The 17,526-nt window shown below is 52.1% G+C and overlaps 4 protein-coding genes across 4 annotated transcripts; 1 reads left to right on the forward strand and 3 right to left on the reverse strand.

Moving 5' to 3' along the window:
- Positions 1-405: 405 nt before the first annotated feature.
- SAICODRAFT_94574 (N-terminal nucleophile aminohydrolase) lies at positions 406-1,645 on the reverse strand. The gene is made up of 2 exons (XM_019171943.1): positions 1,586-1,645; positions 406-1,536 (listed from the first exon to the last, which is right to left on the reverse strand). Exons 1-2 carry the CDS (start codon positions 1,594-1,596, stop codon positions 465-467), a joined length of 1,083 nt encoding a protein of 360 aa, XP_019023068.1. The 5' UTR covers positions 1,597-1,645; the 3' UTR covers positions 406-464.
- A 462-nt stretch (positions 1,646-2,107) lies between these two features.
- On the reverse strand, positions 2,108-6,448 carry SAICODRAFT_43171 (uncharacterized protein; the record flags this gene model as incomplete). Its single annotated transcript, XM_019168725.1, has 2 exons — positions 2,108-4,688; positions 4,785-6,448. Coding segments are annotated over 2 exons (4,245 nt in total), but the record flags the coding sequence as incomplete, so codon positions are not given.
- A 490-nt stretch (positions 6,449-6,938) lies between these two features.
- Positions 6,939-9,960, forward strand: SAICODRAFT_94579 (karyopherin Kap109; the record flags this gene model as incomplete). Its single annotated transcript, XM_019171944.1, has 2 exons — positions 6,939-7,083; positions 7,142-9,960. The coding sequence occupies exons 1-2, from the start codon at positions 7,026-7,028 to the stop codon at positions 9,958-9,960; spliced, it is 2,877 nt and encodes a 958-aa protein (XP_019023070.1). The 5' UTR covers positions 6,939-7,025.
- Positions 9,961-10,579: 619 nt separating this feature from the next.
- SAICODRAFT_58976 (ARM repeat-containing protein) lies at positions 10,580-16,633 on the reverse strand (the record flags this gene model as incomplete). Its single annotated transcript, XM_019169641.1, has 1 exon — positions 10,580-16,633. The coding sequence occupies one exon, from the start codon at positions 16,631-16,633 to the stop codon at positions 10,580-10,582; it is 6,054 nt and encodes a 2,017-aa protein (XP_019023071.1).
- Between the last annotated feature and the right edge of the window lie 893 nt (positions 16,634-17,526).

The raw sequence follows: 17,526 nt of genomic DNA on the forward strand, positions 1-17,526 counted from the left end.
ACCAAGACGACTCAACTAGCGGCGTCACGGCCCAAGAAACAACGGCCAGACAAGACGACCCGCACAACACGCCATGAACCATCTGAACGGCGACATATCTGGTCATGAAGCTATCTGACAGACCAGCACTACCCAATTCACCATATCCTGCGGAAACTAATGTTAAACAATACACTGGTGGTATACAACACACGTACACACACGTACACACAGTGTACAATACGAGTCCACCTACTCGCATAAATGCCAAAGTAGGTTCAACGACTCGGGGAAGTTCAATGAGAATCGGCAAATACGTCCTCTCTACTGCGCCCGACTGCTAGAGTGGCCTAATTCGTCACTCTTGTAGTCGTGGGAAGCAGAAAGGATTCGGATGAGCATAGATTGCCGTGGACAGAAGGAAAAAAGCCCAAATACATCGTATTCAACACTATCATACACATCTGTCTCACTATAAATCTAATCTAGAGACCCATAGGCTCAAGCTTAACCTCCCTCTTGTCATCAACCAACACGATATTGTCCCTCGGGACCAACTCCCACTCCTCCCCCTTATACGTACTCGGCTCACTTGCAACAATGACATGCTTCCCATGTTCCCCTGGCATCTTATTCCCGCCCAACCCACGCTGCTTGTGCGCTTTGGCCGCTTCCTTACCATCGGGGTGGTCTGGGTACTTCCGGTTCAGGGTGATTCCGGCTTTGGTGGAGTAGTAAAGGGAAGGGGGTTCCTGCTCGGGAGAAGAGGAGAAGCGGAGAGCGAGGAGTTGGATACCATCGGTTACGGCGAAGTTGAGGGATGAGTGGGCGCCCATTGCACCGGTCTCCTCTGGTACCTCCTTGATCATCTCAAGCAAGGTCTTCACAGTCTCGCGCATCGTATCACGGAGTTTCTCGAGAGGTTGACGACACTCCCAATCATCCCCCAAAAGCGTGAAAAACAACGCAGCAGCATGCTCCGAATCCGTCGTCCCCAAGACATTCCTCCTAGCTTTCTCCGACAGCTTCTGCAGCAACTTCACCCTGATCCCCTCAAACGAAGCAACACACCCATTGTGCATAAACGCATAGCGACCGAACACGAATGGGTGGTTGTTGGTCTCAACGACAGGGGTAAGGCCAGGCGCGGCACGAATGTGAGCGAAGAGGGCCTGGGTTTGGGTATGGGCGCAGAGGGAGCGGAAGTTGAGGTCGTTTAGAGCCGGACGTGTGTTCTTGTATGTGCAGGGTCGAGCGGAGTCCGATTTACCTCCGGAATTGAATTGGGATTGGGTAGAGGTGTAGTAAGCAACGCCAAACCCATCCACGTTCGTAAACAAGTTCGCCTGTCCGGGTGCGTCCGAAGCCTGGAGGATCTGATCCATCGTGTCGGATTGGACGTGGACGTCGGAGGTGCTTGAATTGTTCTGGACGTGTGGTGCGTAAGTTTTGTGGAATTGGGGGAAGAAGTGTGAATCAATTTGGCGGACGATGGAGTGGGAGGGATTGATAAGAACGTCCTCGAGGAGGGTGGACTCGTCCCCTACGTAAGCAAACCTAGTCTGCTGTTAACCTTGATCTCTCTTGATCACGAATCAAGACGTACCAGCGACACATGACGATTGATTGATGTTACGGTTGAGTTGGTGGAGAACTCCAATTGCCGACGTCGAGGATTTTTCAATTGAGATCACCTCTTGGCTCGACGTCACTCCACCTCATATGCGCGCCCGGCCGCGGATGCAAGGAAGGAAGGCAATGATAGCCGACAGGAATTGCAACAACGATCAGAATTGATGACAAAAACTCCGATATGAACCTATCCCAAAAACGAGTAACAATAATGCCCAGCCTAGATACCAATGACTGTCCGTTCCCTAGCTCTTCCGTTTTTTTTTTTCCAATCCGTGATCCTTCTGACGTTTCCTTATGCAAACCGCGTGAAATCCATACTCTCCACAATCGCACTCAAACTATTCTCATCCCCAAAATCAACATCAACCAACGCCCTCCGTTGTTCGGCTCTCAGCCTTGCCGCAGCCTGCTCCCTCGCATGCTCTTTCGCCTGAGCAGCATTCGCCTGTGCCGCTGCTGCCTGAGCCGCAGCGTGTTGTTGCTCAAGTCTATCCCTCATCCGACGAATATGCCGTAACCGCTCACACCAATTCGACACAAACTCGCCTCCCCCGAGGTTATGCACATGACAGTAAATGTTGGCATTCAAACACACATGCCTCACGAACGCCGACAAACTCTTCGCTGACACGATCTTCGTCTGGCAAAGAGGTGAAATCTCCGGAATATCACCTCGTCGGAGCAAATCAACCTGGAAGAACCTACTATCGGCTTCCTCAGTATCGGCGCCATAACGATGGGTGAAATCGGTTCGAGCGTCGGGTGTGATAACCACGTTCAAGAAGTTGAACTGCCCGGGAATGACATCCAGACTCCACGGCACACCACTCTCATTGAAGACAACATTCACGAAATCATTTCCAATATGACGTTTCTTGAGAGTACACTGTGGGTCGCGGTCGAGTGCTGTTGGCATCATCGAGGTACAGTGGAAAATGATTTGCGTGATTTTGTCGTTCCAGAAATACGCGTATTCGCCATCGATGTCGTTCTCGGTGTCTAGACCACCAGTGTAGACCTCCTTAATGCCCTTCAACCGGATCAGCTTTCCGAGCCCGTCGACGAAATCCAAGTACCGTCTCGAACCAGTCGTATTGGCAAGGATCTCCGCTTCTGTCGTCTGCCCCGGTCCAACGTAGACGATACCAATCTTCGCGAAATCGACAACAGGAATGCGATCGAAGACCGAGGTCGCACGTTGAGATGCATCATCATCTGGCATCAACAGCGGACGCGGTTGATCAGCGATTTCAGGGTTGACGGTCAACTGCAACAACACATAACTCGGCAAGAAAGTGCTCAACTCGCCCAACGGATCATGAGCCTTCCCCGTTGCTGCATCCTCCTGGCCATGCTCCGCCTCATTCTTCGCAGTCAGAGACTCCTCCGTCTCAGCGAGTAGGTCAGTAATATCAGCCCCGACATTGGGCTTACAAAAAAAACTCGCAGTCCCAGACGGCTTCCTCACAACGATTTCTGACAACCCTCCCGTCCCACTAGACGTCCGAATCGTGATAACCGAATTCCCATGTACCCAAGTCTTCGAATTAATCTGTGCAGTGCCACCTTGGACGTATTTCTCGAGGGTCGCGGGCCCAGCTTTGAGTTCAGAGTTAGAGTAGGCGAAGCGGCCGAGCATGTCGATAAGTGCTGCATTTCGCTCGTCGATCGAGTCTTTTGTGACGTTTGAGGCCAGGAGACCTCTAGTGATCCACTGCACGTACTTCGGGCGTTCGTACAACTTTAGGGATAGGAACCATGCCGAAAGTACGTTGTAAGCCTGGGTGAGAACATACTGATTCAGGGCCGACGCAGTCGCTTCGGAATTGGGATTCTGCTTCGTGATGGTATTTGCATGTTGAATGTACTGGAGTGCCACACCGAATACGCGACGATGATCAGCTTCGGTGAAGTTGACGTAGAGATGCGGCGCGCGAGCCAACGCGTACAAGAACTCGAGTACGTGCACCGAAACTCCGGCAGCGGTGATAATCTGCGACAAACGTCCTGTGGTCTGTGCCAGGAATCGGGTGGATGATAGAGGCATCTCGTGGCAACAAACTGCCAGGCCGTGCATGCAGTACTTTGCCGTTCGCTGCCACTTAAGTAATCCATTCTGGAACGCTTGGATGACTTCATCGTCCTGCTGTTTCGAGTTGTGCTTGTGGTACGGGATCATGCTCGTCAATGTCACAACGATGCCAACCATCACGTCCGTCTTCCTGACGTTGTTTGGCATTTGGAGACGAGATGGTGTAGAGCCGTTACTGAGCTGATTGCAAATCAACCCACGCAACCTCTGGATCTCCGGAATGTGTTTCCAGAATAAGAGAGTGTTGTTTAACTGTGGCGCGAATCCCGCCACGAGATAGGAATACACCTCCCAATCACTGTCCCTCTCCAAGATATTCGTTGCTGTCCTCAACCACTTCACAACCGGTAACACAACCTTCCTCGTACCGGTCTCCGCGTCTTCCTCTCCTAGTTCGGTCACGAGGTACGCACAAGACGTCTCTGGCGACTCCATGGGTAGTGGATCAGACTCCGGCACAACCCACAACGGCAACGACTCCAAACTCAACGCAAGATGCTCCGTTAACCGACTCCCAGCCGGCCTCCTCAGACTCCCACCTCGACTCAACATTCCACTCCCAGACATACTGTCCGATCCACCACTGACCTTCCGTGGTGTGTGTCCCTCGCCGTGCATCCTCGACCCTAACATGTTCTGCTCCCCTTCATGCTCCACAGCAGTCTTGGGGGTGCGGTTAAACACTTTAGCGACCTCCGTATTCTCAATCGTCGGCGTGATCCAGGTTTGCCGTGACATATCCACACGTATCCGGATCAACAGCTTCATCGCCACAAGTCGTGCCTCGCTGTCACCGTCACTTCCCACGAGCCCGACCAAATCCTCGAAGATAGCCGCGCACCGCTTCGCCTCGTTGTCTTTCAGACACCGTAGGAACATGCACACGAAACTCTTCGCCGCAGCACCAGGTAACGACGCACTCGGCACCCCCACCGTGTCCATGTGCGACGACCCCTCAGACTCATGCGTCCGTTCCGATCCTCTCGACGGGTGTTCCGACAAACTCGCCAACGAGGAACTCATATGCCGACTCAGCGTCGAGGGCTCCGGTGCCGTAACTGATCTTGTCAAACTCGACGTCATTCCTGTCGAAGCGTACTGACTCATCCGCGAGCCAGCACATCTCCGTAGTACCGCGCTCAACTTTGCGAAGTGCTCTACTGATGCGACAACGGCTACATCGACCAACAATGCCAACGCATCCGTAACGACCGCAGCGTCCTTCTCTTTCTCGAGGGTGTCCAAGAGTGGGAGGAGGACTTCATCCACAAATGAGTCGCCATACACATCTTGAACGACGTCCCAAACATCGCTTAGGAGCCGTAGTGCCCGTTGCCGGATCTCAGTTCTCTTCCCAGGATGCGTATAGAAACTGTTCACGACGACCTCACAATTTGCTACCCAATCAGGCGAGTTGGGTAGACACAGATGGTTCACCGAATAATGCTCCAACACCAACTCCTGCATATCCACCGGCAATCGCTCATGTACCCTTACCAACAAATCCACAAAATCGCCTTCGGGACCGTTTAAGGTATGTTCCTCATACATTTTCCTCAACTTCCCTACGACATCACCGAGCACATGCGCCAACTTGACCGCATGGGAATCCCCTGGTGCATCAACCTGGCCTGGTATGATCATCACCGCACTCGGCACCTCCTCCAGGTAACGTGTGGAGATATAAAGAATTTCTAGTGGCACCGTCCACTCCTCATACGTAATCTGCCCAACCAACGCCTTATCATCCAACACTTGCGACAAATGTCGCAACACCTCCAAACACGTCCTCAAACTCCGTTTATTCAATGCGGAGCGATACGTCGTCATCGCCATCTCCACCCCAATAACCGGCAACCCCTCTTCTTCCTTCGCACGGAAAACCCTCGTAAAAAGTCTCAGCGCACCCTTGACCGTATTAATATGCTGCTCATTCCCCGTCCCATCAATAACACTCCTCAACGTCTCCAAAGCCGAATGCGAGATATGACTCTTCAGCAAATTCCCCAGGATCCTCCACGTCCTCTCCCCAAACTCCGTGATCGTTTCGTGCGCACTGCACAACACTTCCATGACACCGCTCAAGTTCTTCACGGGGATGGTGCCGTAGCAGATAAGTGTATCCATGAATTCGAGGGCTAGGGCGATGTCGGAGCGGGTTCCGGTGCGTTTTGAGATTGAGACGACGTTGTAGAGGAGGGCGTAGATGTCGTTTTCGGAAAAGATGGCGAAGTTGAACTTTACGGCGTTAGTGGCGGATTGGAAGACGGCTGTTAGCTCGTCTTCTTGGCTCTGTTCCGTGCTTGTACCGGCCGTTGCCTTGTCTTTGGAGGGCGGGTCTTGTCGTCGTTTGTCGGCTGCGCGGTAAGTCTGTATCAACCACGTCGCCAATAACGTCCCGATAGACTGCTCAAAAGAGGTAAGATCTCGTCCGTTCTTCGTGAGCGCCGTTAAGGCCTTCAACTGCATCCCAAAGTCTTCCGGTACATCATGCTCCTGAATCGCCTGGAAAAACAACAACCGATCCACCGAGCTCAGTTCCGTCTGCGAATTAATACACGTAATCATCAGATAAAATGCCGCTTTCCTTGCTTTTGGTGGATTGCTCTTGTCCGCCAAGTCTTTTCCCGCCAACCATATCTCGGTCACACTCGGCACCGCATAAGTCTGCGTGATCTTTGCCAAACCGAGGGCGGCGGAAGTTCGCTCGTCCAACGTGTGACCGGGTCGGAGTTGTTGAAGGAGGGCGTCTTGGTCCAGAGAGGTCCGCGCGTCGTGGGAGTGTGCGGCATCGTGCGCGACGGCTGTTTGGGGGGTTGATCTGGCTTGGACGAAAGAGCGGAGGGCACCGAAGAGTTTTGGTTGGCCACTCATGGTAGTATGGATAGGGCCCTCTACGGGCTATGAACGATGACCGCTAATGATCAGGATGGCTGACTGTTTGCTCTCTTGGTGTTTTGTTGAAAGTTCGCGGGATCAGAATGTCGGGAGTCGGAGATTTCTGAGATTTCTGGAGTCACTTAACCGACATTCGACGTTCACGCAACTGACCTCATTGCACATAGCCAGCGAACAGGAGGTCGGGGCTGGGGGAAGAGAGATGAAACTCTTTCCAAATTATCTTGAAGACATATACGATGTTCTGCGGGATCCGTCGATGGTTGCCTTTCACGTGTCCAGTTAGCAACGGGTTACGTTTAGGCGGCATGAGCCCAAAACACTAGAAAACACAGAACCTAAACTCTAAAAAAAGGAAGAGACCCTTCCTCCAAGAGACTCTGACATCCCATATATACCCCCGTGTGGACTCCTAGTCACCATGGAAAGCATTGCATCGTTTCTACTTCAGTCATTGAACCCTGCTACAGCCAAGCAAGGTGTGTTCTTCATCCTATAGTACGATGACGACGAGTGCTAATATGAGGTGATCCACAGCTGAGCAGCAATTGAAGGCCGCCGAATCCCAGCCCGGGTTCTCCCTCCTCCTCCTCCAGATCGTCGCCTCTGGAGCAGACAATGCAACCCGTCAAGCAGCAGCCCTCTACTTCAAGAACTTTGTCCGAACAAATTGGGCCGATGACGATGACAAGAAGATCTCAGAATCAGATCGAGGCTCAATCAAGCGCGAAATCATCGGTCTCATGATTTCCGTCCCGCCACTTTTGCAGGTGCAGTTGGGTGAGGCGGTTTCGATCATCGCTGACACGGATTTCCCTCACAACTGGGATACGTTGATTGACGACCTTGTGTCGCGGTTATCACCTGATGATATGGTCCGCAATAACGGTGTTCTTCAGACTGCGCACTCGATCTTCAAGCGCTGGAGATCACAGTTCCGTACTGATGAGCTCTTCACTGAGATCAAGTTCGTCCTCGACAGATTCTGTGTCCCTTACCTCCAGCTCTTCGCCCGCGTCGACGAACTCATCTCCTCTACCACCGACCGCGCAGCGCTCGCTATGCTCTTCCAGACCCTTCACATTATCGTCAAGATATTCTTTGACCTCAACTGCCAGGATATCCCCGAGTTCTTCGAAGACAACATGCCGCAATGTATGGGCTTGATGCACAAGTACCTCTCCTACGCCAACCCTGTGCTCAACACTGACGATGACGAGGAAGCTGGGCCCGTGGAGAAGGTCAAGGCGGGTATCTGTGAGGTCGTGGAGCTCTACACCCAAAGATACGAGGAAGAATTCTCTCAACTCCCGGACTTCGTCAACACCACCTGGTCCCTCCTCACCACCACCGGCCTCGAAGCCAAATACGACCTCCTCGTCTCCCGCGCCATGGCTTTCCTCACATCTGTTGTCAAAGTCCAACGGCACTCCGCTCTCTTCTCCTCCGAAGACGTCCTCCGCCAGTTTGTCGAGAAGATCATCCTTCCCAACATGTCCCTCCGCGAAGCCGACGAAGAGCTCTTCGAGGACGATCCTATCGAGTTCATCCGTCGTGATCTCGAGGGATCGGATTCTGACACCAGGAGAAGAAGCGCGACGGATTTGGTGCGTGGGTTGATGGAGCAGTTTGAGAAGAGTGTTACGAGTGTTGTTACGCAGTACATCACGTTTTACTTGGATCAGTATGCTGCGGACCGTGTGTCGAACTGGAAGTCGAAGGATACGGCCGTGTATTTGCTTACCGCTATCGCTGCAAAGGGTGTCGTTTCTCAGCTTGGTGTTACTTCTACGAACATGATGGTCGATGTCGTCGATTTCTTCACGAAGAACATCGCGCCGGATTTGACTACTTCTTTCGATGAGGTTCACCCCATCTTGAAGGTCGATGCGATCAAGTATATCTATACGTTTAGAAACCAGTTGACGAAGGAACAGTTGGTTTCTATCTTCCCCGTTTTGGTGAATCACTTGCAGAGCCCGAACTACGTTGTCTACACCTACACCGCTATCACCATCGAGCGTATCTTGTTCTTGAAGAGGCAGAACACCATGTTGTTCAACAAAGCCGACATCCAGCCCTTCGCCAAGGACTTGCTGGAGCAGTTGTTCAGGTTGATCGAGCAAGCCGACACTCCCCAGAAATTGGCCGAGAACGACTTCTTGATGAGAGCGGTGATGAGAGTGATTATCACTTCCCGCGACAACATTGTTGCGCTCACCTCGATGACCATCGAGCACCTCACCAAGATCTTGATCGAGATCAGCAAGAACCCCTCCAATCCCCGCTTCAACCACTTCGTCTTCGAGTCCCTCGGTGCATTGGTCCGCTTCGTTGTACCCACCTCCCCCGCTGCATTGAGTCAGTTTGAGGCACTCCTCTTCCCTCCCTTCCATGCGATTTTGGGACAGGATGTTACTGAGTTCATCCCGTATGTGTTCCAACTCATGAGTCAGTTGTTGGAGGCACACGCGGCTGGTGATCTCCCTGATTCGTACAAGGTCTTGCTTGCGCCGCTGTTGACCCCCGCGCTTTGGGATTCCCGGGGTAACATCCCGCCCCTTGTGCGTTTGTTGCAGGCGTTTTTGTTGAGGGGTGGAAATGTCGTGGTCGAGACCAACAAGCTCCAGGCGATCCTCGGCATTTTTCAAAAGTTGGTGGCGAGCAAGCTCAATGACCACTATGGATTCGATCTGTTGGAGACGGTGTTTGCGAGTGTTCCGGTTGCTACCCTTCAGCCTTTCGTGAAGCAGATCTTCTTGTTGCTGTTGACGAGGTTGAACTCTTCCAAGACTGAGAAATTTACGTTGAGGTTTGTGGTGTTCGTTTACTACCTCGCTGGAATGCAAAAGGAGGGTGCCGGACCAGACTTCGTTGTTGCGTCCATCGACAGCGTGCAGCCCGGTCTTTTCGGCCAGCTCATGCAGGCGATCTTGTTGGGTGACGCACAGAAGGTCAAGGGTAACGCCGAGCGCAAGATCTGTGCCGTTGGTATGACCCGCTTTCTCTCCGACTCCACCGCCCTTCATTCCGAACCCTACCAGAAGATCTGGATGCTCCTCCTCACGGCACTCCTCAAGCTCTTCGAACTCCCCATGGAGGAGTCTAAGGGCGATGACGAAATTGAGGAAGTCGATGTCGAGGACGTTACCTTCCAGGCTTCGTACTCTCGCTTGGGGACGGCTGGTAAGACGAAGGCTGATCCATTCGCTGCTGTGCCTGAGCCGAAGAGGTTTTTGGCGGAGCAGTTGACGAAGGTTGATGCAGCTAGTGGTGGCCAAATCGTTGCTACTATCAAGAGTAGATTGCCTGCTGATGCGCAGGTTGTGTTGAAGGGGTACGGAATGTCGTTGTAAACAAGTCAGCGAGGGAGAGGGGAGAGGAGAGGTGGGAGACATTGCATCGTATTTCATTACACACATATAACAATATTCTCACGGACTAGGGCTTGATCGTTAAACGACGGGTTACGTCAATTTACAATCTATTTTGAAGTATTCTGGCTCTGAAGCGGAGTGAGTGTTCATAGGAAAGCTAAGGATACACCGGCGGTATCAACAATACTGTGCATGTGCTGTGGAGGCAAAAAGATACAGCACCCGAGTATTCCCAGCTGGTCTCCCACGCTAGTACTGACTGGGCCCTATGATGCTTAACTTAGGAGATCGGACGGGATCCTGTGCTTTCATCATGGTATGGCCGTATCTGACAACGTTTTGAATTCAGTGAAAATATCGTGCGTAGCAAAATCGACCTTCTCACATTTTGGATCACACGCCAGCGAAGGCGCTAGGGCGTCGGCCCAACATCTGGCTCACAACTGGTGACCACCACAGTGTTTGAGTTTGCGAGACTTTTCGCGAGACCTCTCGAATTAGATGTCCAATGATATCAAAAATAAATGCTTTTCGATAGTTCTAAAAAGAGTATGACTTATGATACTGCATATCGTACACCTCCACCTTCCGCGCATCACTATCCTGAAAACCCACCGAAGTCCATCTTAAGAGAGATGGTAGGTTGGCTAGCTTCACTCTTGACGACCGTTCCTTCCTCTCTGCCTCCTTTGAGAATCATTTCCAAAGCGGTCTTCTGGGCTGCCGGCAAATTTGCTACGACAGTCTTGAAAGCGTCCGCATTCAGTCTTGCTAGCCTGAGGAGACGCTCGGCGGTATCCTCAACGTTGTTGACCGCAGGATTCGTAGCATATGTTGTGAACGTCGCAATGACGATCGTCATGGCAGGGATAGCCTTTTCAGGAGGAATAACCTTCACGAATTCCACAAGGACATCACAGGCATCCTCTGCCAACGAGACTTCATCGACCACCTTCGAACTAGGGCTAGATATGAAGGTTATAAGATGCGGCAACAAACGTAAAGTTGCTTGCTGTCCAACAATACTACGCTTTGACGACAAGATCAAAGAGCGTATGCATTGTAACGCTACTGCGGCGACCTCATCTGATTGTGAACCTAAACTAGTCTCCAGTGTATAGGAGAACTTGGCGATGAAACCATCGTTTGAAGGCACCAGGTGTCCGAGTGCCGAAGAAATCAAGGTAGTCGCCAAGAACATGTTCTTCGCCGATGGTGTAGCAAGATACCCCTCTTGAGCACTTGCCTTGTTCATCAGATCGACCATATGGGTTAACGCCCCTCTGACAATGGTGGACAGCAGACCTTCGCCATTCAACCCGCAATCAACGGCAACGACGACATTTCGGCAGAATATCTTGAGAATGGCTAGGCTCTGCGGGGCAAGCGTAGCTTGTGCATCTTGGTCCATCATGATCTGTCCGAAAATGTGGAAGATGGTGTCGTACAGATCGCCCTTGATGATGCTAGGAAAAGTTTCTGCCATGTCGACAAAAGCGGCGAGTGTTGCGGTTGCTCTTTGGACGGCATCGGCTGTGTACGCGCCACGACGTAAAGGCACATCATTCTTGTCATGCAATGAGGGGATTTGTTGAACAAGAGCCAGCGTGACGATCCTTTCGAGCTCGAAGAGCTGATCAATTTCATCGGACAAGCCTTCGCTGTGAGCACGGCCTTCATTGTTTTCGAGTGATCGCGTGAAAGGATGATTCTTCGCAAGGTCGCATGCGATGTGCACAATGGCGCTTTGCACATTACCACCTTCCAGGAGAACCAAGCGATCGAAGAGATCCGTAGTTTCCGCAAAAATGACGTCCTTGTAAATCGCTTGACCGCACACGGATGGTCGCAAGATTTTCTGCAAGGCCAAAAGGATATCCAACGTACGTGTGCTGGACTCGCCGTTGGCACTCGTGGCAAGCGCTTCAAAGCAAATTCCAAAAAGAACGAAGAAGAATGCTGCAGGTTCTGCTCTGTAGTTGATGTCACCTGTACTCTTCATCCTTTCATGACCATGAACGCTGGAACGACGGTTGTCTAGCGCAGCAAAAACAAATTCGCTGTCTTGATCGATCAAACTGGCAATTGCATCAACTAGTCTAAGCCATGCCTCTTGATAGAAGCTCAGAAGAACATCGCGGTTAGTCGAGGATGGACTCGCCATACTACCCGAACCTTCTGGTTCGAACCGCAGTCTCGCGTAATCCTTCAGGGTTTCCAGCCAGAGTCCCACAAGTTCTGGGACGTGCGGCTTGACAACGTCTAGGAGGAACTCCTGTTCTTGGCTGGCAATCTGCAACTCAGCCCAGGCCGTAAGGACTGAAAGCTTCAACATGAGCATTGCGTTACCACTGAGATTCTTCAACTCGCCCATGACGTTTGCATTGGCTTTATGAGAGCACCCTTCAAGACCAGACCCAAGCAACTTAAGGATACGACCCATACGCTCAGCGTCTTTCGCAATTCCGCTGGCAACAAACTCCGCACAAATGTTGAAGGCTGATGCAGCCAGTTCAGGATACGAATCCGCTGCAAACGCTGGGGTTAGTGCAGAGGCAATTTGGGCCTGATATTGCTCCAGAAGAAGATACTCCGGGAAGTCTGGGTCTGGCACTTTGCTGAACACCTTCACAACAGCTCTGAGGATATGCAGACCTGTCAAACGAAGCTCAAACACAGCCGCAGTAGATGCTGTGAATGCCATGCGGATCAATTCCGCAACCTTCCCTACCAGCTTCATAGGCGATGCCTCGGCTCCTTCATGCACAATGGATGCTTCCTTGACACTGAGGTTGATGACGTCTAGAAGGCATTCCAAGGCGAAGCATCGTGTCTGCCAGCGCATAAGCTCACCTGAACCATGGTCAACTCCATTATCACCAGGTCTGTCAGACGCCTGAGCCATGGAGGCCACTTCCTCATCTCCCAAATCAGGACCTTGGCTAGCTGTCGGAGCAGCGTGTACGTTTGCCTTCGCCAATGGCATAGTAAGAATTCTCTGACAGAGATTACTCCAGTACACTGGGTTAGCAGCTGCCGTTTGCTGCAGCCAGCTCCTGATGATATTCTTGACCCCTTCGCTTCCAACCGATGCATCTAAGACGTACCACAAGCATAGTTCAAAACCCTCTCCAGCATAGTGGAAAGCGGTCGCAGCATCACGTCGAACGAGGTGGTGCACGCCGCTTACGGCAGCCGATCTCGTAGCCTTGTCAGGTGAAAGCATGTTGCGACGCAAGCGGTTGATGAAAGGCCTAGCGTACAGGATCTGCGGGATGAAAAGTGACAGATTTTGCGTACAATACACCGCTTCGGTGGCCACGCCCTCATCACCTTCCGCTGAGAAGGACGCGATCAAATCCATGATCAGCTCTCTGTTCTTCGACGGCATCGCCATATCCGGACCGATCACGTTGATGATGGCATCGGTGCACCTTACCAGCGTCTGTGTTGTAGGAAGGTTGATTGCGATGTTCGCCGTTGCGATAGAAGCACTCTCCGAATCGTGACTATCTGCCGTGTAGAGTTTGGTCACCTGCTCCAATGCACTTGGAATCTGGGCGGAGTACGAAAGTCCAGCAGACTCGATCAAGACAGTCAATGCATCAAGCGCCCAGAAGTGAACCGTGGGATGCGGGTCATTACTGAGGGACGTAAGAATACCTGCGATAGTCTTCAAGTATAGACTTCCCGCCATGCCTCCGACATACTTGTACAACGAACTAAGAGCCACTGAACTTCCAGCTCTAGCATGCGAATCCTGGTTGCTCACGATCTGGTCAATCAAGGAGTTCAGAATCGGAGCCATGTACTGATTTCCGCACACATTGATCAATCGTCCTAGCGCCTGCGTCGCAGCATTCCTCAGGTAATCGTCCGTACTGGTCACGCCCGCTTGGATGATCTCCTGTGCAATTTTCACCACACGCTCTGCATTCAACCCAGTCTTCGTCTGTGTGTTCGTCATGAACACCTTGAACACGCCAAGAAGAGCCATCACAGCATTGCACTGAACAGCAAGCTTCATCTGCGGATCCTTCTGCAAACGCGGTGAGGTCATCACAGTAGCCAATTGCTCCAAAATACTTTCTTGCACCTTAGCCGGCTGCGACGGAAACGTGACTGCAAACAGCTCAATGGCCGAGTCAACCACTGCGGTCGCTGCAGAAATCGGTTGTGGGGCTATGCCATCCCGTAGACGTTCGAGAGTGTAAAGGATCGTTGGATCATGCTCAACAGCCCCAACAATCGGTTCATCCAGCATCTGTTCGATCGTATCCTCGACACTAATCCTCTTAGTAAAGTGCATCATCTCACCATCACTCTCACCCTCAAATGGGAAATCCACAATACTCATACCCTTAATCAGGCTCGTAACTCCACAAGCATAATTATCTGTCAACCCCCACAAACTCTCTCCACTAACACCCGGCGCCGACGAAACCGTCCCAGCTCCAGCCTCTGAATCCGCAAACAACGAGAGCGAAAGCGTCAACAACTCGCTCTGCACGACTTCCATATGATTCGACTCACTCATCTGCAAATGACACTGTAAGATCCTCCTTCTCGTCATCTGCGCCCACTTCACCCTCTCCGCCCACGCCAAATCATCCTTGTCTTTCTTCGCACTTGGTACACCGTTCACGAAAACCAGTGCGTTCCCAAGCATTGCGATAATCCTCCTCGACACATCCAACGTCAACAGTCTCTTGTTATACTTCAAGAAACACAACAGCGAAGACAATGTCGCTTCCCTTGCCTCAAGCTGCAACATCACTTCGTTGTTTGACTGCGTCCGCCAAAAATCCTTCGTCAACGGTTTCGGCAACGAATTCTTCCACAACAACAATAACTGAGACAAGTGCGTCTTCGCAAACCCATGCCCAAGACTCATCAACCCGCCGATCAAGATCCACGCAATCCGCTGCTGTGCACAACTGACACCCAAGACATAATCCCCAGTCTTCTTTAACACCGTGGTGGCTAAGCTGAGCACACGCGACATAACATCCAAATTAACATACAACGGCTTCGCTTTCGCAATCAAGCATACACCCGCCAACACTTCCGCACAAGCGATCGCTCGCCTTTTCGGATCCGCTTGCGCTGGAGTGTTGAGCGCTGATAAATCCCGGGAGATAATGTTGATACAGAACGTCATCACTGGACTGATCTGCACAGGCGTTTCGTTGACGAGGCAGCGGATACACCACGCCGCGCTGACTTGAACTTCGCGACTCTTGCTTCTGGTGATAACGTTTAGGAGGGTGGTACGCAGAGTGTCTGACTGCATCGTGATAGCGGATCCGAGTGCGGCGATCAAAACCTGTAGGGCTTCCAAAGCACTGCAAAGGGCCGCGTCGGTTTTCTGCTCCTCTTTCGCGATGTACTGCTCCAAGAGAAACTTAATCGCGTTTACCTGGGCCGTCTCTCCCAGCATCCTCTTGGCGATGACTCCGCTTAGCAGTAACCTTACATGTTTCCGTGTCCACAGCGGGTTACCATTCGTAACGGGCGCAATCTCACAAAGGAGATTATGCGCGATAATGGCATACGACTCCTGCACAACATCGTTCCCCAGACCCTGTAGCAACGCAGCATACGCCCGAATCAACCCGGTCCGCAACGCCGGCAACGAAGACGACTTCCCATACAGTATCGAAATCTGTAACAACATTGTCTGCAACGGAAGAGCATACCTCTGTGGCCCACTCGCTGCTCTAAACTTCTTCGATGTCGCGGGTGGTGCTCCATCCTCCCCATCAACCGGCATACTCCCAGTCCGCTTCGAACCCGGTGCTTTTGTCGACGTTGACTCACGGCCTTCTGACCCCGTTTCTGACTCACCGCCATCCCAGACGCCTTTGAGGAGGCTTGCGAAACATAGAGACCCGGCTTCGCGTACAGCCTTGATCCGGGACTCCATTCCCTTAAGGGATAGTGATTTGATTGTGTCGAAGTCTGCTGCACTTGCTGGTGACTGTTCGCGGGCGATGATTTCGAGGACATTTAGTGCTGCTACCTGCGCAGCGTAGCTCTTCTCGGCGAGTATTGCTTTGATGTGCTTCAGCGTTTCCTTGGCGGCAGAATCATCGATGTCTTTCCCGGCGACGGCGTAGTATTTCGATAGAGCGTGTAGTACAGCGAGTTTGAGCACATGCGACGCCGACGAGGACTTCAGGATCCGGTTGTATGCTTGATGTGACGAAGGGAGTAACGAGAATATCTGCGATCCATGCGCCAACGTGATCTCTCCAAGCACATAGATCATGGCCTGTTTCGCCTTAACATCCTTTCCCGCCAACTTACCCCCAGGAATCCCACTGATCTCCTTCACCAACACATTGAAGGTCTCGAACAGGCCCTTCGCACCACACTTCCGAAAGATCATGACAAAACACCTCCCCAACGCTGCGCGCACCGGCCGTGAAGGTGTCGCTTCTCGTAGAACTCCCCATAAGTCGTTGATCAGCTGTGCTTGTCCATTCGTGAGTGCATTGGAGCTGATCCGCGTCAGTCTCCGCTCGAGGGAGGATAAGTATGTGAAGAGGAATGGTGCTTGGGCCGTAGGAGGCAGGACATTGTAGTTCGACGACGACCACTGAGGAATCTCCACAGCGGCTGGCTTCCCTCCAGCTGCTTGATCAGCCATACTGCCCTTTCAATTGGGTGTTGACGCGGGTTTGTTTGGAGGTTACAGTTCACGCTTCGCTGGCTCCGACGGCGTACGTGATGCAGTCCCCTGGCTGTAGCGCGAGCGGTGTGACGTTCGCTGGGGAAGTTCCCATCTCCCTCAAGCAGTCAGTCATATACGCTGCACAGAAACACCGCCAGATACGGCCATACCATGATGAAAGCACAGGATCCCGTCCGATCTCCTAAGTTAAGCATCATAGGGCCCAGTCAGTACTAGCGTGGGAGACCAGCTGGGAATACTCGGGTGCTGTATCTTTTTCGTTTTTGTCCGGGTTGTTCTTTCCAGTCTGCAGAGTTCCGGGCCATGCGGCCATGCGCCAAATCGATTTACTCGGCAGAGTTCTTGTTTGTTTTGCGGACCTTACATAGTAATGTGGTTCGCTCCTACTGGCAGAGTACGTCGGCGAGCACTCGCCAGGAAGCATGGAGCGTGGCAGTATGTGCTCATGAGAGCTGCCACGTATCTATCAGACAGATGCCCGTGAGAGGGTCCTGTCTCATGTACATAAGTCGCCGGAGTGTATGCTCTGCGTAAGCGCTCCCGGATCTTGGGAGTTCAACCTTCGTGAATGCCAGGTGTTCAGCCCCGGCCCTTCCACCCTTAAGCTGCTTTTCCAGCGTCCGCAGAGCCGGCCCAAGCCAAGAATTGACTTCAATTGCCTCCCTTGACTTCCCTCCTTGGCATCGTCATCTTTCATACACTTACCCGTATCCTCGGACTTCACCTCACATTGGCTTCGGCAGATTTCACCCTACAAGGCAATCCGCAAGCGCTCCGCGGCCCAAACACCACCCCCGGCCTGCATGCATGTGTGCAGATTCACCGCCCCGGAGACGTCAAATAAATGC

The sequence above is a fragment of the Saitoella complicata genome (genome assembly GCF_001661265.1).
Source record: "Saitoella complicata NRRL Y-17804 unplaced genomic scaffold SAICOscaffold_17, whole genome shotgun sequence".
Taxonomy (NCBI): domain Eukaryota; kingdom Fungi; phylum Ascomycota; class Saitoellomycetes; order Saitoellales; family Saitoellaceae; genus Saitoella; species Saitoella complicata.